Below are 22422 nucleotides of genomic sequence, written 5' to 3' on the forward strand. Positions count from 1 at the left end.
GACTAGACACTTGATTTATTTGTTTCTTTTTTATTTGTGGCAGGAAGTACAAAGGCCATCTGAGAAACTTCATCACGGTTGTTAAAACTATCTTAGCTTCCTTCAGGATTCCTCATAAGTTTTGCTTAAGGAGGAACCTCTATGTTTTAAGTTCTTTATACTTGCTACTTCGTTGTTTGCATACCTGCATGCATTTATATTATAAACAAAGAGTGCCTGAGCATTTTGGTGTGTACTTCGGAAGAAAGTGCACCTGTCAGAAGAGAAAAGTGATTGGTTTAGGCAATAGATCAAATATCATTATCTCAGCCACTAATTCCTGGCCCCTCCCCAGCTGGGCTTTCTCCCTACCTGTCTCAGTGGCCTGACACTCAGATTCTCTAACTCCTTTAATATGCACAGCCCAAGATATCATCTCTTCTACATAATTTGCATTTTTGGAGTATTTTGAGACTTTAAAAAAAAGCCAGTGGTAGAAAAATTTGGAAGTATCATAACCTCCTAACACCTGCCAAGGGGCACCAGCAGGGAAACTGTAAACTCCAGATTGGGATAGGGATGTCGGAAGAATCCAGGTAGGGGGTGGAGCTTGACGAGCTTTCGTTGGCTCAACGCCCCGAACTCCATTCCGTCTTCCGCCAGCTGACCTGACCTGATGAGCAATGAGTTGGGCCAGCTGGTAGAATTTCCTGGGGGGGGGGGGCAGTTGTCTTGTGTTTGTTTGTTTGTTTATTTATTTATTTATTTATTTATTTATTTATTTATTAAATTTCTTAATTGCCCATCTGGCCAGTTACCCAGCCACTCTGGGCAATGTCCAATGGTACAATTTAAAACAGTAAAATTATACATTAAAACATTATTTAAAAATACCCACCCCACCCCAAATGCCTTCCTGAATAACCAAGTTTTCAGTGCATGCAGAAGCTCATTAAAGAGGGGGCATGGCGAAGTTCCCTATAGAGAGAGTTCCACAGAGTGGGGGCCACCACAGAGATGGCCCTCTCCCTTGTCCTCATCAGCCTAGTGTCAAGGGCTCCTTGGAGGCCTCTCTCAGTCTAATCCAGTAGCTAAGTCCAGACACAGACAAAGGGATTCCTTTCAAAGCTTTATTCTTCTTTTACAACTTAACAACTCTACTGTTTGCAACTAGATCTGAGCAGCACAGCACCTATGCCCTAAGTTGGAACAGTTGGTCCCCGTTTGAAAGGGAATTACTGGCAGACCCCTGAACTTAAGGACTAGGGAGGGTCCCTTCCCTTTTCTCTTGGATCCTCTGGGCGCAGCCGTTGTTTGCGCGCCAACTGGGCACTACGCCTCCTTTCCGCGCCCTCCATTTGGCGCCGCTCTCTGCGTCGGCGTCGCACGTCCACCAAGTCTGCTATCCGCGCTCTGTCACTCCCAGGACTGCTATCTAATCCAGGAATGCTGGTGGGAGGAATCTCTGTCAGCTGTGGGCCCTGGGAAAGAGGAGCGTGCTCCTCTCCCAGGAGCGACTGCTCTTCCTCAGAATCAGAACTACTCTGGGATTCTATGGGCTCAGTGTCCACCCTGACACCTAGCTGTCCTGGCTGATGGGACAGAGAGAAGGCCATCCAAGGCTGATCTTGTTAAGCGTCCTGTCTGGTGTTGCTGGAGGTGCTCCTTGAGATAGGCTGGGCCAGAACTGCATAGGATTTTAAAGGTCAAAACCAACACCTTGAATTTGGCCCGGAAAGCAACTGGTAAACTTGTGTGAAAAACAAACAAACATTTCCACAAATTTTGGCTGTAAATTGCATGAATTGGCATAATTTGCACAAATTACTTGCATAATTTCTGTAAATTATGCAAATTCATGCAATTTGTGGCCGTACTTTGCACAAATCTCTGCGCAACTTATGGCTGAGACTAAAAAAAAAAATGCGTAAAAGTTCCCAGAACTCAGGGAAAACACACAGCTCGACTAGCAAAAGCAAGCCAAGACAGCGACAAGCCCCCAAAGGGCTGGACTTCCCAGCAATGGACAACCCTAGTTTGGGAGTGGCTAAATTTAGGAGTCCACTAAATGAGGTGATGGTGAGACAGTTATTAAAGAATCCCTCATTGAGCCCTGCAAATCTGGAAATTATAGGCGAGTCAGATTTGAACACACGAAGCTGACTTATACCAGGTCAGAGACCAGGACTCTATAGGGCCCAGTCTTGTGTCTTCTGGCTGAGAGCTGGTGGCCCTCCATTGTCCCAGGTAGCTGTGAACCTTCACCTGAAGCCTACAGTGGTACTTTTAGAGAATGACTCCAGAATACAACTTTGTGCAAATGGAGTCTTGAAATTCTTCATCCTTTATGTAGATGCCGAGGGGCGGGAGGAGCATAGAGACACACACTCCATTTCATTGAATTTCTCCAGGAGGGAGCAGAAATTTTCTCAGGGGCTTGGTTCCCTGATAGCAATGGCAATAGCACAGTTTATTTCATGTTTCCTTAAGTTTTTTGTTTTTATAACATCAGAAACAGCAGGAAAAGCTTTGGCAGTGTAGGCATCATTTTTAATCCTCCACAATGTCATGGCCCTAGCATTGTTCTGGGGCATCACGGGGGAAAATGGCTGCCAGCACAAAATGGTGGTGGAGAATATTTCAGAGAAAACTCGGCAGAGTGGCCAACTTTTTCCAGAGAGGTGAGATTAAAAAAAGAAGTCCCAGCTCTACTACACACATTCAGGAAAATTATGAGCTGGCCATCTCTAACTCTTTTGGAATAAAAGGCACTGAGACCTATCATGATGGTCCAATAAGAACATGTCGGGGGGAGGTCTGTGAACCCTATGTGTTGAGAGTTGTAGTCATCCCTGTTCTGCACATACTCACCAGTAAATAGGAACAGAAACCCAGAGGCAAAGGCCGTAACAGGAGAGAAATTATCGAATATCCCCACCTTCCACTCGTACTTTCCATACCGTATCCCCAAGAAGGTGGCCATTGCAACCAAGGCACAAACACCTAGGAGCCAAAAAGATGGTGTATTAATGCTGCTTTAGGAAGTCATGTATTCCTGCAGAACTGTTCTCCATGTTTTATCACAGAGTGGAGCTGCTGGGATGAGTGTTGAATGTCAGATATTTGCAGGAGATAGATTGGGCCTTAGTGAGGAGATGAGGGTTGCATGTTGTCAGGCCCACGCCAGGCCCATGTGCATGCTGAGCTCAAACCCAGGTCTGAGGGTGTGTACTCCAGTTTAGGGTCCTTAGGGTCAATTATTCAGACAGACAGAAGTGCTTTGTTGACGATGTACAAAATTTGAAGACAGATAGGAAAGTATGAGAAATTCATTTCAGTTCAATTTTTTTAAAATCAGGATTTGGCCAGTTCACACCTTTGGAACCAACATGAATTTGGACGCAACCTGCTGTCGAAGCGCATACATTTTCAAGCTATCAAGATCATTTGCAAATGAAAGACAAATGCATTTGACAGCATGGGTACATTCGAAAAATATCCCTGAAAAAATGCACACTTTTGACAAATGCTCAGACATACGCTTTAATCCATGGTAGGAGAATGCGTGCATTGCAACGATGTGCACAACTGATGCATACATCTGGAAAAATACACATGAAAATGCACACAGATTTTCACATGAAAAGAAAAAACAAAACAAAGCTCACAATCTGATGTGGACTCGATTTGGAATGGGCTTCGTGATGGGATTTGGAGAATTTCAGTGAGCTCACGTTTTGCTGATTTGCACATCCCTAAAGACAGGCTTCCTGCATTGACACTGTGCCTAGCCGGTCCACAGGGCTGCCTGCTGTTTGCCAGTTGCAGGAGCTGATGATATGCTCCCCTCCCCCTGGCCTTTCTCTTCTGGCTGCAGGAGCAATCAGCCATGTGCCCCGCCAGACTTGCCTGTTCACTCTATTCCTGAATGTGTGACAACTAAACGTGGCTGAATGGATGAAAGACAGTGTAGACAGAGTTTCAAATGACATTTGCAGTCAATAAATAAGAAAACTTTAAATATAATACCTGCCAAAATGCTGGCTATGGCCGCCATCTTGGCCAGGGATGCAGAGCCAACATGCAAGCAGCAACATGAGATGCAAAGGCCCACGAAGGAGACAGCACCAACGACTCCTGCTATCAGCATGAAAGCTCTGGTGGCATGAACGTAGGCTACAGAAGCCAAGAGAGAGGGTGGGTTTGGTGGGGAGGGAGACAACAGTCACCATTATGTTCTCACTTAATATCTCCCCCCATCCCACTTAACTCCAGTATCATCATACAAAGTCACCAGGTCGCCGCCCCCATTCAGCCAAACGGTCGGGCTAGCCCTGTCTAAGCATCATTGCAAAGCTCTTGTTTAATAGTTGCCTCCACACTTCATCCCAGCATTGGCATGCAAGCATTTTACTGCACCACATATTGCCTGTTTAAGGAGGATCACCCTCTGGGATAAGTAAGGATGTATAGATTTTGTGTAATCCGTTCCATCGGTGTTTTGCGAATGGTCAGACATCTTTCGTTCCATCATTCGCTCATTGACAGAAGTGGACATCCCCAACACACTTCAGAACGCTCCACAAAAATGTCTGCTGCAGTTTATGTAACTTTCACTGTCGTGTTTGTTTGTTTTTTCTAGGGATGTCAGAGAATTCTGCCACAGATCTCGGTGAGGCCGAATGCCAGTGCATTCGGCCCCCCAAAATCCATGGCAGAATGAAGCCCCCCACCCCCACCCTGCGAAATGGGCCCAGAATGGAGCACCTACCTGCTGCTGTCCACGCTGCATTGCGAATGGCGGCCACGTCTGCAGCCACCATTCGCTTCTTCCATATAGCCGTGATAGGCTACAGAAATACTCATGTAGCCTATCACGGCTAATGCAGGGACACCATTTGCGTCTCTGCGGAAGCCGTGATAGGCTTCGTAAGTATTTACGTAGCCTATCATGGCAAAAAAAAGGGAATGCAAATGGTGGCAGCTATGGTGGCCGCCATTTGTGTTCCCTTTTTTTTTTTCCATGATAGCCTACATAAATATTTATGTAGGCTATTACAGCAAAAAAAAGAAAAAAAAGAACGCAAATGGCGTAGTGGCTTTTTTTTTTTTTCCATGATAGCCTACGTAAGTATTTATGTAGCCTATCACGGCTATATGGAAGAAGCGAATGGCGGCTGCAGAAAAAAGCGCGTACGGCTAATGGCGGCCCCCATAGGGAGCCGCCATTCACGTTCCTTATTTGGTCGCTGTAGTCTACGTAAAGATTACGTAGACTACGGCGAAAATAAGGGCAACACTATTTGCGTTGCCCTTATTTTCGACGTAGTCTACGTAAAGATTTACGTAGACTACAGCGACCAAATAAGGAACACGAATGGCGGCTCCCTATGGGGGCCGCCATTTGCATACACACTTTTTTTTTTTTTAAGTCACCCGTGATAGGCTACGTGACGATTAACGTAGCCTATCACGGCTGACTTTGCAGATCTAGCCGTGATAGGCTACGTTAATCGTCACGTAGCCTATCACGGGGGCGTTTTTTTTTAAACTTCTTATTTCGCGGCCGGGCGAGGCGGAAAGCCTCCCCCCTGGCCTGAATTTTGGCCGGGCGAGGCGGGAAGCCTCCCCCCCCCGGCCTGAACTTCGGGGGGAGCAGCGAAGCGCCTCCCCCCCACCGCGAAGCAAGCTGCGAGACCAGGTAAGTGGCTTTCGTGCACTCCTAGTTTCTTCAACAAGGGTCTCACCAAAGCTTCTTTCAAAGAAGGGAACTCACCGTCCCTTAAGGAGTAGGGATGTACGAAACTAACTTTTTCACAGAATTTTTCACGGTGGGGGGGTGGCGCTCCGTCCCTCCCCCCGGAATCCTGCCTGGCTGGCTCTGCTCCATGGAGGCTCCGTGGAGCAGCCGGCCAGGGCCGTCCGCAGCTGGATTTCCGGCCGCTAACAGACTGCTGCGGCCGCCATTTGCGTCCAGCCAGGCTACCATGATAGGCTACATAAGTATTTACGTAGCCTATCACGGCAACCCCCCCCCCCCAAAAAAGGCGTACACAAATGGTGGCGGCTACGGCGGCTGCCATTTGCGTTCCCTATTTTTCACCATTTTATCCTATGTAAATATTTACATAGGCTACTACAGTGAAAAAAAGGGGAACGCAAATAGCGTAGCTATTTGCGTTCCCCTTTTTTTTGCCGTGATAGCCTACATAAATGTTTATGTAGGCTAGAACGGCGAAAAATAGGGAACGCAAATGGCGGCCACCGTAGCCGCCACCATTTGCGTACGCTGGGGGGTGGGTTTTTGGGGGTTAGCCGTGATAGGCTACGTAAATACTTATGTAGCCTATCACAGCTGCAAGGATGCCAATGGTGGCCGCAGCAGCCCGGCCGCAGCTGGCCAGGAGACCAGTCGCCGGAGCCTCCGCTGCCAGAACCGCCGCCGGAACCGCCGCCGCTGAATCCACCGCATCTGCCCCAGGTAAGTTCCGTCCCAGGGGGATTCCGCGGGGGGGGGGCGGGGGGCTGTTCTGCCACAGACTCAGTGGAATCCGTGGCTGAATTCTCTGCCATTCCTATCAAGGAGGCATTTTGGAAGTCAAGATATCCAGCCCAGTTCTGGCAGATTTCACAAGCCAGGATGGACTAGGATCTACGGGGAAAGTAGTAGCCCTCAGTCCTCCAAGCAGTTTGTCCAAGAATACATATGGTGGAATGGGTCCCAGGCTAAAATAAATGAAGATTCCCCTCCATGTTTACACAGTCTTCCATGCCAGAAATTGATGCTGGGGATCCTTACAGATATTAGCTCTGCTACAGTAGTGATGCAATAGCCCTGCAATATTTCCAGCTTATGGAAGTGGAGCCCCCTGCAGGACACCTGGAGCGCAAACATTTTTGTCCCTTAGGAGATACCACAGAGATTCTGTAGAGCTGTTTTTGTGAGGCTTTCTGGGGGATAGTGGAAGAACTGAGAGAGGAAAAAGACTGGGGAGACTACAGGGGGGGTGAATAAAAGGCACCAACTAAGGAAAACACTGGAGGAGAAAGCTGCAGCCCTCCCCCATGCCAGAGTCCCAATCTGTGTAGTGATCTGTAGTAGTTTCACCCTGAGAGACACATTCCATAACTAAAGGAAAGGCATTGCACACAGGATCCACTAGATCCCCTCTGCAACAACAAGTCCCTTTGGAAACAGTGCAGTACTGGCAACATTCCAGCTTCAGAATGATGTTCCTGTTTAAAAACTGGAGTAAAAAGGTAGATATGTCAATCTTCAGCACTTTTTAACTTGCTGCACTTATCACCATTTTCATTGGATGCATTTGAAATTTGCCACCATGACAATCGTGGATGCTACAACTTCACGTTATTAGCTCAACTGGTGTTATTAAAACAGTGACTGCTGTTATAAGCAATAGCATTTTGAGGCCTATAATGGTGGAAACATTTGTTGTTGTTGCTTTGCTACTAGCCTTAACTACATGGGCCCTTCTGTGCCCCATTAGGTTAAAAATGCATATTCCCAAAGGGATGCAACAGAAGTGTCGGGTGTGTTCTAAGATACACATTTGGTTCACATGGACTGGCAAGGGATACTCAAACGTTAGGCCTGCAGTCAGCTAGGCAGTTTTAGATCCCAGACTTCGTATTCTTGGGGGTGGGGGTCACTTCATGCAGCCTTGGGTATTACTTCCATTGTGAAGCGCACAACTAACATTTATCTTCCCCCACCAACAACCATCCCCTGCTTTGCGACTGCTTCTGCATTCCATATATGATAGAATGTTTGCTAACCCCACAGAAAGCAAAACAAAAACAAAGCCCAACAACCTCCGAGTATGTGCAGTTTTGGATTTTAAATTCACTTAGGCACAGCATGACACCATCATGACTGCAAGAAGCCAATGGAGTTGCATCTGCTACCGTGAGGTCCACTCCTGCTCCTCTCTGGGTGATCTTTTGCTCTACTTTCCCAGCTGCGCCACTGTACCCCTGTCAAGTACACAGTGCATGAACTGAGCAACAGCACTGCCCAGAATCCTCCTGTGGCCCTTTAATTTAAAAGTGGATATATTCCCACTGAGATGCAATGGAAGTGTTGCATGTCTTCTAAGATACACACTTGGTTCACATGGAGAGGGAACATGGAGGGGGAACATGGAGTTCACATGGGGTGAAGTGGATATTCCCACAGAGATGCAATGGAAGTGCTGGAAGTAAAATACACGCTTGGTTCACATGGAGTGAAGGGGAAAGACTCAAAGGATAGGCCAGACCTGCCAAGTACCCAGTGTGTGAACTGAGTGACAGCACACCCCAGAAACCTCTGCTACGGGGAGGGACATTCTGGCTGATGCATAGCAGGGGTTCCTCGGCAGGATGGCCAATGCAGAAAGAGTTCCCTGAAGGCAGAGGCTTTGAAAGTGCCTGGTGTAGGCAACAGCAGGGAGTTATCTCTGATCACGTAGGATGATCGGAGGGTTGACCCATCAACAAGAAACACTACCACAGAATCATTAAGACGTGAGGAAGAATTTAGTGTCCTTCTGACTGCAACACCTCTAGTTGTCCTTTCCCAGGCTGGATCTTACCTTCCACATCCATTCCAAGTGGGACACATCTGGAATCCAAAATGCAAATCTTCCACAGGCCCAAACCACCAGCCCCCCAATAATCTGAGGCCAGGGCAACGAGGAGCAGGACAATGCTGAGGAAGGAGGAGCCCAAAGTGGTAATTTGCAGGCAGTCCATGGTGGGGAATTCTCGGGTCCTTCACTGAGGTTCTCACTGAGCAGCACAGTTGAGATGAATCTGAGGGAAGAGAGGGACGTTCATGTTACTCCACATGATCAGCTGCCAGTTGTGTTGGGGTGTTCAATGTCCTTCTTAAATGCTGCCAGCCCCTAGTGGCCATGAGGAGGGGAACACCCAGTTTGTGCAATGCCCCAAGCTATCCATGTGCAGTGGGCTATGACGGACGGTGAAGATGTGCTATAGGCAGGGGCACAGCAGGAACATTTCTGCACCTGCAGCGTGCGAAAGGTTGAACCCTCTTTGCACTCGCCTTCCCTTGGCAAGTCACATCTTACCCAGACACAGCATTGTTGAATATTCCTAAGATGGTGCAAGCAACTATTGATCCTCGAATCTTTAAGCCTGCTGAAATGGGGTGGCCTAAAGGGCTACCCCGATGCACCTTTCCTTGCAGAATTTACACAGAAGTAGACCTACAACATAGTCCTCTCATGGCATTGTTGTCTCCTGTCACCTGCATAATGTCCCCAAATTTTAGCCTCTTAGCACTTACTGTTTTCTTTCTGGGGAAAACCTGGATGTCAGTGTAATGGAAATGCAGAAGAATATTGTATCTCAGGGAGTCAATGGTGCACAAATTCCCCTGCCCATGTTTAGAGTGATATTGTGCCTGTTTGTTGATGGGATGAGGTGGGTAGAGATGCTAGTTCCCAGGATTAAGGCTGTTGATTCTGTGCTCAGACTGATAAATAAGGTCTTTGGCATCATGTCAAGGCCAGCCGAGGGCGGAGATGGGAGCTACCTGTGTAGGACTGCTTGCCTGCCAATTGTTGAGGCTGGATGTTTTCCAGCCTACAAGAGCATACGAAGTCATAGGCCCATGTCCAGAATGGGAGGGGTCAAGGGGATAGTGTATGATTCCTTGGGACCATCCCAAGGAAGAACCTCTCTGCAGGCCAATCCTGAACAGGTGCTGTGGGCCAAGCTATCTTGGGATAACATTTTCTGCTGCTATTATCTTGATAAGATGTAAAGATTCCCAGGAGCTGAAGAAAAGTATGCTTTATGCTTTGAACGTGTTGTCTTGTTTTCCTGCATTATTAGCCTATTTTAGCTAAATAAATGTCTTTCCTTCGCCCATTGGTGTGTTCATTGTCAATAGGCAATGAAGAAGAACAATTGCCTATTGACAATATCAATTGCAAAACAGTGGGGCATGAAATATCATAAGAATGTATTAATTTTGCCATTGGGGTAGCTGTATGTCCCCAAACCCAAGCAACGTACCTGGGGTATAAATATCCCATGGATTTTCCAAAGAAAACTGGTCTAGGGAAATTGCGTTAAGTACTCTGAGTGCCAATAGGTTTGGCACAAACCATGGGATTTCATTTGGGAACATTTACCTCTCCAGAGACAGAAATGTAAATTGTTACAGGGTAGAAAGGTACCACACAACATCAAGAAACATTTGTTTTTAATAAATAACAATAAAGTTTTACCTTGACAGTTTATGATAAACACGTCTTTTTGCACAACACAGCACCTTTCTGGATGCGAGACATTTTACCACAAAAGGATACATTGCAAAATGGGTTGGTGTAATAAAAACACACTTGAGTATTTTTTTGAATGACTACTTTATGAGGTGAAGATAAGAATCCTTATCCTGGTTTATCCTCTCTCTCTCTCTCTTTTTTTTTTTTAAGCACATAGAACAAGAGGGACCAGATCTGCAAGAAAATATTGCAGTATAGGGTGTTCCTGACAAAGACTGCATTGCTCAACAAACCCCCACTTTCTGTAGCCAACTGCCTGTGCCCACTGCCCATCTGCCTTTGGAATCCCCCACCCTTGCAGACACACACACACACACACACACACACACACACACGAAATGTTATTGTTGCTGACCTTGCTTTCATTTTGGCATGAAATCAAATGTTCTTGTTTGTCCAGGCATCTTAGATTTTACGTGTGTTTTTTAAAAAAAGAACTTTATTTTATTTTGGTTGGCTAGTTTTTATTCCTCTTATCTCATAATGTTATCATTGCTGTTTTGTTGCATTTGTCTTTTCATAATGTTCTATTCACAGCCCCGGGATCCCTTGTGGATGTAGGGTGGTTTATATATTTTACAAACCAATCAATCAATCAGTTCCTAAAGAAAGAAAGAACTCCTCTTGAAAAAGCCCACAAAGTTGCAGGCCTTTGAGGGTGTTTTTCCTCACATTCAGCCCATGCTCTTAGGCTCACCAACTGGTCTCCTGGTAACTTGTATAGCAGCTTGAACAGTGAACTGTATTATCAAGCTATGTCTTGATTGTGCTAATCTCCTTGTCATCAAGGTTCGCCTGCTGGTTCCTGCACTCTGTAAAACACAGGAAACAGACAGGCCTTTCTTCTTCTTCTGGTCACATGGCAGTCCTACACGCCGTGTTGCATAGGAAGGAGTGGAACGTGAGGTACAAAGCAAAACAGTGGTTTTGTTCTTGTTGTTCAGTTGTTCAGTCGTGTCCAACGCTTCGTGACCCCATGGACCATAGCACGCCAGGCCTTCCTGTCCTGCGCTCTCTCCCGGAGTGTGCTCAAGTCCATTCAGCTTTGGCCCAGCTGCTTCACTCTTTCTGGCACTACTTGGAAATTCCCTCTGCTCTTCCCCAATAGTATATTGGACACCTTCTGACCTGAGGGGCTCATCTTCTGGCATCATATCTTTTAGCCTTGTGATATGTTCCATGGGGTTTTCTTGGCAAGAATACTGGAGTGGGTTGCGCCATTTCCTTCTCCAGTGGACCACATTTTGTCAGAACTCTCCACCATGACCTGTCTGTCTTGGGTGGCCCTGCACGGCATAGCTTATGGCTTCACTGAGTGTAGTTAGTAAAAGAACGGTGCTTTTGCCCCCCGTGATTTCTCCGTGCACATCTCTGTGCCAGTGGGCATAATCCAGCACAAACTTTAGCACATTTAAGTCCATTGATTTCTTGCTTCATTGTCAGGGCTAGAGGCATTGCTAGGCCTGGATCCATTGGGCCTGGACCCCAAATCCCTTTCCTAGGGCCCTGGATCTATAACCCAGAGCCCAGAGTGTCCATTGGTTCCAGTGGGTGGTTCTTTTCATACCTCATTTGACATACAGGGGGTATGTTTTCATGGGCAATTGCAGCTGCCTAGTTGCATTACCACACAACCATCACCAAAATCTCTCCCTCCATTGCAATTTGCTTACAGGAGAAAAAGGTCTCCCATTGGTTTGGGATGATCTCGGGTAGGATGCAAATTAATGGAAGGATTTGTTTTATTTGAGATCATTTGGATGAGAAACGAACTGTCTGGCTTTGCCGCCTGTGAAATTTAAATACATCCTAGTAATCATTTCTTCATTTGCATATATAGATATAAATCAACACATGCAATGTTCATGCCAGTTTGTGTACTCTGGACCTGGCCCCAGATCTTTTAATTGCCTAGCAACACCGCTAGCTGTGGCAGCAACTTAGTTAGATGGCATTAAAAAAAAACAAAACGGGATTAGACACAAACACATGAAGGACAGGTCTGTAAATGGCTTATCAGCCATGATAGCTAAAGAACCTCCTGTTCAGAGGCAGTCTATCTGTGCATCTCAGATAAGCAAACTGAGAGGTCTGTTGTCTTCAGGCCCCATTTTATGCACAGAGATATTTACTACAGTGCAACAGGAGAGACAGGAAGGAGGAAGTAGTAGTAATAAAAAGTGCTGAAACTTTCACTTTCAATGTTTTTGCCCATTTACTGGGAGGGAGGGGGAAATGATTCCCCCCCTCTTGATTTTTCTGGCAAAGGCTGGACAATTTCAGTGAAATTTTCTGTGATGAGATGGTTTGGTCCTTACCTTGTGAGAAGCTGTTGAGGGTGAGGTATATGCATGCGTGTTCCTCCTTTACTCAACTTTTCGAGCCGTCCCCAGCCGTACTTACTACTATCGGCCTGTATACTTCCTTTTGTGGCTTCCTCCCAGGGGCTTTCCCAAAGGCGGGGGCGCTGGGGAACTGTCTGAAGTTTGCATGAAAGAGGACTGATTTGTTTTAAGCATACATTTAAAACTGTCTGAAGTGTGCCTGAAAGAGGACCAATTTGTTTAAAGCAGCGTCTTTTAAAAAAAAAATCCCTTAACCCCCCCCCCCCAAAAAAAACATTCCACTCCTCAGAGTGTAGTTATTCTCACTGCTCCCCTCCTCAGCAGGGAGGTGAAAAAAGCAGTTGAAAACCTGAAATCGTAGCCCTGCAAGGCTGGAAAAACGGAGACTCCCTGGCACACCGAGGGAGGAAGTAAAGCCCATGGAAAGCAAGGACCGCACTGATGACGGCTGGCATAATTGGCACTTTCTTTCTGCTGCGATGGTGAGAGAGAGAAGGAAAGCAACTCCTTGCCCTGCTTTTGGAGCCATCCCGTTATATTGACAGCCAGATACGAGTGTCTTCAAGCCTTCCTGGGAGAACCCTAACAGGATCCCGAGCAGCGGTGGAGTCCCTTGATGACCAGCCAAGCACACTTTCTTGCCCTTGGTGAGAGTTCTCTGCTTCTCTCCCTGGTATGTAGAGTTGGGGGTCTTCCTGCTGCTTCTTGGGCCCTTGCAAAATGCCTTATCTATTTTTCTATCCATATATATATATATATATATATATATTCTTGACGAAGTTTAGATCAGCACTATTCCAGCATGGTGAAATTTCTGTTTATATATATAAAAAAGCCATCGTAAGCCACAGCCAAATTCCTACATGTGTTTACTCAGAAGTAAGCATTGCTGTGTTCAGTGAGATCCTGGAGAACCCTTGCTAATTTACAGCACCTGTCTGTGCATAGAGATGTTAGAGAATTCCGCCACGGATCCCAGGGAGGCCGAATTCCAGTGAATTCGGCCCCCCCAGAATCTGTGGTAGAACAGAGCAACCCACCCCACCACCCCACGAAAGCCCCGCGAAACAGAGCCTACCTGGCGGCGGCGGTGGCGGCGGTGGCGGCAGTGGCGGCGGTGGCGGCAGTGGCGGCGGTGGCGGCGGCAGCTCTGGCGTTGGCTCTGGAGGCTCTAGCCACTGCTGGGCTGCAGCCACAAATGGCAGCCGCTACATCGGCCGCCATTTGCATCCCTGGCAAGCCGTGATAGGCTATGTAAGTATCTACGTAGCCTATCATGGCTCAGAGCAGGGACGCAAATGGTGTAGCAGCATCCATTTGCATCCCCGCTTTTGCTGTGATAGGCTACATAAATATTTACGTAGCCTATCACGGCTCAGCAAAGGGATGCAAATGGCGGCCGCTATGCCGGCCGCCATTTGCGTCCGCAGACCTGCTGTGCGGATGCACCCGGCCAGCAGCTCCGTGGAGTGGAGCTGGCCAGGGTAGGATTTCGGGAGGAGGTATGGAAAGCCTCCCCTCCACCGTGAATGTCACCCTTCGAAAAGGTAAGTGACTTTCGTACATCCCTATCTGTGCATGTGTACCCAGAAGTAAGTGCTATTGAGTTCAATGGGACTTTCTCCCAGGTAAGTGTGTATGCAACTGCAGCCTCAATCACATTCACATAATCACTTCTTGATGCGCTGTTTCCAGAGCCATCCTGCATATGTCAGCAACCCCCCCCCCCCCGCCCCCAGCTCAGCTTTGCATTTCCGTATCTGGATCATTTTCAAATGCCCCCTTAGTTTCCTTCAGAACAGCCATGGGTGAGGGGCAGAGGAAGAGTTTCCAGAAAAATGGCTGGAGTGGGGGAGAAGCCAACCCCCCACCCTGTTGCCCCAGTGGTTCTTAGTGAGGGTTGGTCTCCCCCCACACACACACATAATGTAGCTCATATTCCCTGATATGTTTATTCCTTATTTTGTCATTCAGTGAACATGTGCAGAGTGTGCTTTTGATTCAAAGAATAGAAAGCTTGTTAGTCTTTCTCCTCATGCTACATTTTTATAAGTCTAACTACTTCAGTAAGAACTTTCCGTTAGACTCTCTTTCATGAGTTTCATAACCTAGTAAAAAAAAATAGTTTTAATTAACGTTTATTGTTGGTTGGAGCCAGACTTGGTCATACTGAGGGCCAGTGTGGTGCAGTGGTTGGAGTGCTGGACTGGGACTCGAGAGATCTGGGTTCTAGTCCCCACTCAGCCATGAAGATCACTGGGTGACTTTGGGCCAGCCAAAGAGTCTCAGCGTAACCTACCTCACAGGGTTGTTATGAGGATAAAATGGACAGGAGGACCATGTAGGGCACCTTGCATTCCTTGCAAGATGAAAAAAAGATGGGATATATATGTAATAGTAGAGTCAGAGACGACTTAACGACTGAACAACAACAACAACAGTAATTGTAATAGTAATACTACTGTAGACCCAATGAAACAAATTTGACTTCTTTGTCATGGTCTGAATGGGTCTACTATAAATCTAGTTTCATCCCTATGTCTTTTATTTAATGCAGAGGAACCACAAAAATAAAGACTCCACTGGTGAGCCCCCAGCTCATTCTCAGAGACCCTCTTCCCGAAAAGCGCTGGGAAGGACCAGTGACCTCATGGAGGAAATGGTTGCTTGTGAGACTCATTGTCTGTTAGTGGATTGGGGTGCATAAAATTAATTCCCTATTCATTTAGTTACAAGGAAGGTTATTTCCCCTTTCTGCTCATTTTGGCCACCGTCTCCCACTTCAAGCCTCTGCCTTTAGTGTACGTCACATAAATGTGTGTAATATGTATTTAAGACTTCACTCCTCAGATAAGTAGGACAAAGGATACCCTAGATCAGCTTCTCTCAATCTAGAGCCCTAGCAATGAGCTGGGATCCAACTCCCATCATCCACATTGGCCATGTTGGCTGGGGATGATAGGCCACATCTGGAGGCCACAAAGTTGTGTAAGGCTTTTCTAGGCCAACATGGTGTGGTGTTATGGACAGGACCTCTATCCTTCTTTCATTATTCAACAGATATTTGCATCCAGTCATTCTCTTTCTACTTATACAAGGTTCCCTCCACTGACTGGGGGGGGGGAGCGCTGTCAGGGTAGCCTCTGAGCATATAAGTGGCAGAGCAGTTCAGATTCTGAGGAAGAGCTGCAGAACATGGGGGAGGAACTTTCCCAGGCTTCAGAGGCACAGCTGGACAGAGAGGGGCCCCCTTCACACATCCCTGTGATAGACAGCGAACAGGGAAAGGCGGGGGAATGACAACCTGAACTCTTAGACACCAGGTGCAGATGCAGAGACAAGAGGGAGATGGCAGGGGCAGAGCTTAGGCAGTCTGCCCGATAGGCTCGGCGTCAACAGTTGCATCTAGAGGTGTCACGGGAGAGAGGGAGGGAGATCTTCCACTTCCACCCCTTAAGTTAGGATGGCTTGCTGCCTTTTCCCAGGTGGCCAACTTTCGTAGCTTCCCTTTGATCTCCTTGAAGGCTTTTCCTTTGTAGTCTGTGAGGTGCTAGCAATTTGCATCTGTATAACCCATTGGAGTAAGTGGATTAAAGCCGTGGAAGGAATTGAAGCCTCTTGTCTGGGTTTTGATTTGGCTTTTGGAGTTCTCAGTAGGGGCAAAAGGGATCCTGACAGAGGCACAGCAGGATGGAGTAAATAATATTGACAAGCTAGAGATGGTGTGGAAAGTGGGTGTGTCATGGGAAAATGGGGCGTGGCCTGGGAGAAGTTTAGGGGGAGTGTGGAGGCCCATATTGAGAGGCCTGGAGTTCTGCATTCAGCCCGCAATAGGGGGATTTCCTAGCCTTGGCCTAAAAAGACAGCCCCTCCATGCATTCCTTGTTGGTCTTGCTACCAACATCCCCATCATCTCTGGCTCCACCTCTGAATGAAAGGTCTGAACCCGATTAGGCTCCTTCAAGAGATTGGGAACACAACTAGATATGGCTCCTGATTGCATCAAGGACCTTAGGTACATTCAGCTAAACATGGTTAGATTCCCTGTTCAGAACTTCCTCTCAGCACAGGAATGGAAAAGTAGACCTGGGAGAGATGGGCATGCTGGGAGGGGAGCCACCACATGGCCCTGCTCTCACCTCCAAGTATGGATGGCACAGGCACCCGATTTCATCCAGGAATCTGGCGGAACCCCCCCACACACACACATCCCTGAGCCCCACTTGCCAAGCACCTGCCCACACTCGCCCCCTGCCCACGCTTAGTGTCAGGGTGGAAACTGAGCCCAGAGAGCCCCAGAGCAGTTCTGATTCTGAGGAGGAACAGCAATCCATGGGAGAGGAGCCAGCTCATCCCTCACCGGCTCAGCACCTGGCAGAGATTCCTCCTGCCAGCATTCCTGAGATAGATAGTGACCCTGGTAGTAAGGGAGTGCGGGAGGGGGGCTTCTTAGATGCTCAACACAGACACAAAGAGCGAGGAGAGATGGAGGGTGTGGAAAGGAGGCATAGCGCCCGTTTGGCGTCCAAGCAACAGCCGCCTCCTATGGACCCAAGGTAAAGAGGGAGGATCTCTCCCTAGCCCCTAAGTTCTGGGTCTTTAAGTGACTCTCTTTCAAACGGGGATCAACTGCCTACTTGAAGCTTAGGCCACTCTGCTGTTCCTTGCTTTAGTTGCTGATGACTAGCATCTGAAAGAGTCATTAAGTTGTAAAAGGATTAAAGCGTTGAAAAGAATTCCTTTCGTCTGTGTCTTGAGTTGGCTATTGGAATATACTGAGAGAGGCCGCCAAGGCGCTCCTGACACTTAGCGAGTGGCCCACACTCACCCCAGTGGCCTCATTGAGCTCCATGGTCACAATCTTTGGAAAAATAAAACTGCATTGCAAAAGTGCACATTTTTGCGTATGCACAAAAACTGGCATTTTGTGTGCACAAATATGCACATTCAGAATCACCATGGAGCAGAGCCGGCCGGCTATGATTCCGGGGAGGGAGGGACAGATCACCTCCCCCCCCCCCCGCAGACACCCCCCCGGACCCGGACGCAAGCGTTCCACCCATCCCTAGTCCAGCCTCATCTTGAACGCCTCCACTGTGGGACAGCCCACCACCTCCCTAGGCAATTGGTTCCATTGTCGTATTGCTCTAACAGTCAGGACGTTTTTCCTGATGTTCAGAAGGAATTTGGCTTCCTGTAACTTGAGCCCATTATTCCGTGTCCTGCACTCTGGGATGATCAAGAAGAGATCCTGGCCTTCCTCTCTGTGACAACCTTTCAAGTACTTGAAGAGCGCTATCCTATCTCCCCTCAGTCTTCTCTTCTCAAGGCTAAACATGCCCAATTATTTCAGTCCCTCTTCATATGGCTTTGTTTCCAGTCCCCGATCATCTTCGTTGCCCTCCTCTGAACCCTCTACAGTTTGTCTGCATCTTTCTTAAAGTGTGGCACCCAGAACTGGACACAGTACTCCAGATGAGGCCTAACCAGTGCTGAGTAGAGGGGAACTAGTACTTCACGGGTTTTGGAAGCTATACTTCTATTGTTGTTGTTGTTGTTGTTGTTCAGTCGTTCAGTCGTGTCCGACTCTTCGTGACCCCATGGACCATAGCACGCCAGGCCTTCCTGTCCTGCGCTCTTTCCCGGAGCGTGCTCAAGTTCATATTCATTGCATCCATGATGCTTTCTAGCCATCTCATCCTCTGCCGTCCCCTTCTCCTTTTGCCTTCAGTCTTTCCCAGTATCAGGGTCTTTTCCAGGGAGTTTTCTCTTCGCATTAGGTGGCCAAAATATTGGAGCTTCAGCTTCAGTATCTGTCCTTCCAATGAGCACTCAGGGTTGATTTCCTTTAGGATGGACTGATTTGACCTCCTTGCAGTCCAGGGGACTCGTAAGAGTCTTCTCCAGCACCACAGTTCGAAAGCATCAATTCTTCAGCGCTCAGCCTTCCTTATAGTCCAGCTCTCACAGCCATACATTACTACTGGGAAAACCATAGCTTTGATTACATGGACCTTTGTCGGCAAGGTGATGTCTCTGCTTCTTACTATGCTGTCTAGGTTTGCCATAGCTTTCCTCCCAAGGAGCAAGCGTCTTTTAATTTCATGGCTACAGTCACCATCTGCGGTGATCTTGGAGCCCAAGAAAGTAAAATCTGTCACTGCTTCCATTTCTTCCCCTTCTATATGCCAGGAAGTGATAGGGCCAGATGACATGATCTTAGTTTTTTTAATGTTGAGTTTCAAACCAGCTTTTGCACTCTCCTCTTTCACCCTCAACAAGAGGCTCTTTAGATCCTCTTCGCTTTCTGCCATTAGGGTGGTATCGTCTGCATATCGGAGGTTGTTGATAATTCTCCCGGCAATCTTAATTCCGACCTCTGATTCATCCAACCCGGCATTTCTCATGATGTACTCTGCATATAAGTTAAATAAGCAGGGTGACAATATGCAGCCTTGTCATACTCCTTTCCCAATTTTGAACCAATCGGTTGTTCCATCTCTGGTTCTTACTGTTGCTTCTTGACCCTCGTACAGGTTTCTCAGGAGACAGGTAAGGTGGTCTGGTACTCCCATCACTTTCAGAATTTGCCACAGTTTGTTGTGATCCACACAATCAAAGGCTTTAGCGTAGTCAATGAAGCAGAAATAGACGTTTTTCTGGAATTCTCTTGCTTGATGCAGCGAATGTTGGCGATTTGATCTCTGCAGCCCAAAATGGCATTTGCCTTTTTTACAGGATCACTTTGAATTCTGTTTCTGTCTGCCAGGGTATTAGCTATCCCACCCAATTTTGTGTCATCTGCAAATTTGGTAAGCATGTCCTGCACCTCCTCCTCCAAGTCATTAATAAAAATGTTGAAGAGCGCTGGGCCCAGGACTGAGCCCTTCGGTACCCTGCTCGTTACCTCTCCCAGTTTGAGAAGATCCCACTGAAAAGCACTCTTTGAGTCCAATTCTGTAGCCAACTGTGGATCCACCTGAGAGTTGTTTCATCTAGCCCACTTTGAGCTAGCTTGCTCATCAGGATATCATGGGGCACTTTATCAAAAGCTTTGCTGAAGTCGGGGTATATTATGTCTACAGCATTCTCACAGTCCACAAGGGAGGTTACCTGGTCAAAAAATGAGATCAGATTAGTCTGGCAGGATTTGTTCTTGACAAATCCACATTGGCTTCAAGTAATCACTGCATTGTTTTCAAGGTGCTTACAGATTGATTGCTTTATATTCTGCTCCAGAATTTTCCCAGGGATTGATGTCAGACTGACTGGTCTGTAGTTCCCAGCTTCCTCTTTTTTGCCCTTTGTAAAGATAGGGACAACATTAGCCCTCCTCCAGTCATCTGGTACTTCACCCGTCCTCCATGATTTCTCAAAGATAATAGTGGTTCTGAGAGTTCTTCTGCCAGTTCCTTTATTACTCTAGGGTGCAGTTCATCTGGCCCTGGAGATTTGAATTCATTCAAAGTAATTAGGTGTTCCTTGACCATATGCTTATTGATCTCGAGCTGCAATCCTGCCCCTTCATCCTGTACTTCACCTTTGCCAGGGGGCTCATAGACCCTGTTTGGGGAGAAGACTGAGCCAAAATAGGAACTGAGCACTTCTGCCTTTTCCTTGTCATCTGTTATCATTTTGCCATCCTTATTTAATAGTTGAACCACCATGTCAAGAGCTCCTTGGAGGCTTCTCTCAGTCTAATCCAGTAGCCAAGTCCAGACACAGACAAAGGGATTCCTTTCAAAGCTTTACTCTTCTTTTATAACTTAACAACTATACCGTTTGCAACTAGATCTGAGCAGCACAGTACCTATGCCCTAAGTTGGAACAGTTGGTCCCCGTTTGAAAGGGAATTACTGGCAGACCCCTGAACTTAAGGACTAGGGAGAGTCCCTCCCCTTTTCCCTTGGATCCTCTGGGTGCAGCCGTTGTTTGCGCGCCAACCGGGCACTACGCCTGCTTTCCGCGCCCTCCATCTGGCACCGCTGTCTGCGTCTGCGTCGCGCATCCACCAAGTCTGCTATCTGCGCTCGGTCACTCCCTGGACTGCTTTCTAAGCTAGGAATGCTGGTGGGAGGAATCTCTGTCAGCTGTTGCCCCTGGGAAAGAGGAGCACGCTCCTCTCCCAGGAGCGACTGCTCTTCCTCAGAATCAGAACTACTCTGGGACTCCATGGGCTCAGTATCCACCCTGACACACCATTTCTTTCCTTTGTCTTTTACTATGCACATATCTGAAGAAAGCCTTTTTGTTGCTTTTAGCATCCCTCGCTAACCTCAGCTCATTCTCAGCTTCAGCCTTCCTGACACCATCCCTGCAATTCTGTGCTACCTGCCTGCACTTTTCCTTTGTCACTTGGCCTTCCTTCCACTTCTCATATGTGTCCTTTTTTGTTTCCAGGCCATCTCTAAGCTTTTTGTGAAGCCGCATTGGCTTCTTCTGTTGTCTTCCACCATTTTTTCCTGTTGGAATTGTTTGCAATTGTGCCTTTAAAAAAACTGGACTAGAGTGGGTTTGGATATCCCTACCTCCAAGTGTTCTTTGAATATGACTTCTGGAATGGGCTAAACATAGACTTCTGCACATATTTAATGCACATATAGGGCCATTACATTTTCTCAATCTTCTCTGCCATCACAAGGACTAGACATTTCATTTATTTAGTTATTTATTTCTGGCAGGAAATATAAAAGCCATCTGAGAAACTCCATAATGACTGTTAAAAAACTCTCCTAGCTTCCTTCAGAATTCCTCAGACATTTTTGCTTCAGGAGGAGCCTTTGTGTTGGGAGATCTTTATAGTTACCACTTATTTGCTTGTATACCTCCATTCAGTTATCTTATATAAGAAGGATATCTGCGCATCCGTGCAGATGAAGAAGGGACTGTAGTCACTGTGCACTCCTCACCTAAGTGAGCAAGAAAAGCTGCAAGGAGAGAAAATGGATGGGTTTGGGCAATAGAACATATGTCATTATTTTGGCCGCTCATTCCTGGCCAAACCCCCTGGGCTTTCTCTCTGCTTGTGTCAGTAGCTTGATCCTCTGATCCTCGCCATCTTCTCATGTGCATAGCCCAATTCTCTTCTACAAAACTTGCATGGCTGGAGGATCTTGAGACTTTTTTTTTTTTTTTTTAAGCAGCCAGAGGTGGGAAGGTTTGGTAGTATCTTTACCCATGACACCTGCCACAGGGGCATGAGCAGAGACATTGTAAACCCCAATTTGGGAGTGGCCCCTGGTCCTCTCAATGAGGTGATGGTGAGGCCATTCTTAAAGAATTCCTCTTGGAGCCCTTCAAATCTGGAAATTATAGGCGAGGCAAATTTGAACACAGGGAGCTGACTTCTACCAAGCCAGACCAGGACTCCATATAGCCCAGTCTTGCATCTCCTCCTGGCAGACAGGTGGTGGCCCTTCATTGTGCCAGGAAGCAGTGAACCTTCACCTGAAGCTAGGCATGTCATGAGAGTCCACAGGGGTGTGCAGTCTGACAGAGTCCCCGTCGCTCACCCACCCAGGCCCCGCTCGCTCAGCCGTGGGGCACTCATGGACTCCGTTGTAGCATGTCCTGCACCTTGGCGAGCGCCTGGCAGCAGTCCGCCCTTGCAGCGAGCCACCATTTTGTGCAGCAGTGGCAGCTCAGGCTCTTCTGGGAAAGTAATGTTGCATAATTGATGGCCGCGGGGGCCATTTCTGCAACGTTACAGGCATAAATGCTCCATTCATGCCTGTAATGTTGCGTAAATGTCCCCTTTATGGCTGCCAATTATGCAACCACAG

The 22422-nt window shown here is 47.3% G+C and overlaps 2 protein-coding genes and 1 long non-coding RNA gene across 5 annotated transcripts in view; 1 reads left to right on the forward strand and 2 right to left on the reverse strand.

Annotated features, from left to right (window-relative positions):
• On the reverse strand, positions 1-12667 carry LOC146337817 (uncharacterized). Its single transcript, XM_084815318.1, has 5 exons — positions 12614-12667; positions 8574-8793; positions 4009-4155; positions 2851-2982; positions 1-253 (listed from the first exon to the last, which is right to left on the reverse strand). Exons 2-5 carry the CDS (start codon positions 8731-8733, stop codon positions 195-197), a joined length of 498 nt encoding a protein of 165 aa, XP_084671444.1. The 5' UTR covers positions 8734-8793; positions 12614-12667; the 3' UTR covers positions 1-194.
• The window catches only part of LOC146337818 (uncharacterized), a 14906-nt gene continuing 4948 nt past the window's right edge, over positions 12465-22422 (forward strand). The window contains exons 1-2 of one of the 2 annotated variants that reach the window (XR_014785107.1): positions 12465-12633; positions 12965-13313. This is a non-coding gene — a long non-coding RNA (uncharacterized LOC146337818). Of the gene's footprint in view, positions 12634-12961; positions 13314-22422 lie in introns of both variants that reach the window. The other variant, XR_014785108.1, reaches the window with a different exon arrangement.
• Positions 21315-22422, reverse strand: part of LOC146337819 (protein NKG7-like) — a 16426-nt gene continuing 15318 nt past the window's right edge. For both annotated transcript variants that reach the window (XR_014785105.1, XM_084815314.1), the window contains one exon: positions 21315-21567. Coding sequence is in view for 1 of the 2 variants with exons in the window: in XM_084815314.1 (XP_084671440.1) it covers positions 21476-21567 (92 nt within the window). In the remaining variant the exon portion in view is untranslated. The remainder of the gene's footprint in view (positions 21568-22422) is intronic.

This window comes from Heloderma suspectum, chromosome 10 (assembly GCF_057233095.1).
Source record: "Heloderma suspectum isolate Gila_16-S chromosome 10, 16-S_ref, whole genome shotgun sequence".
NCBI classification, from domain to species: Eukaryota; Metazoa; Chordata; class Lepidosauria; order Squamata; family Helodermatidae; genus Heloderma; species Heloderma suspectum.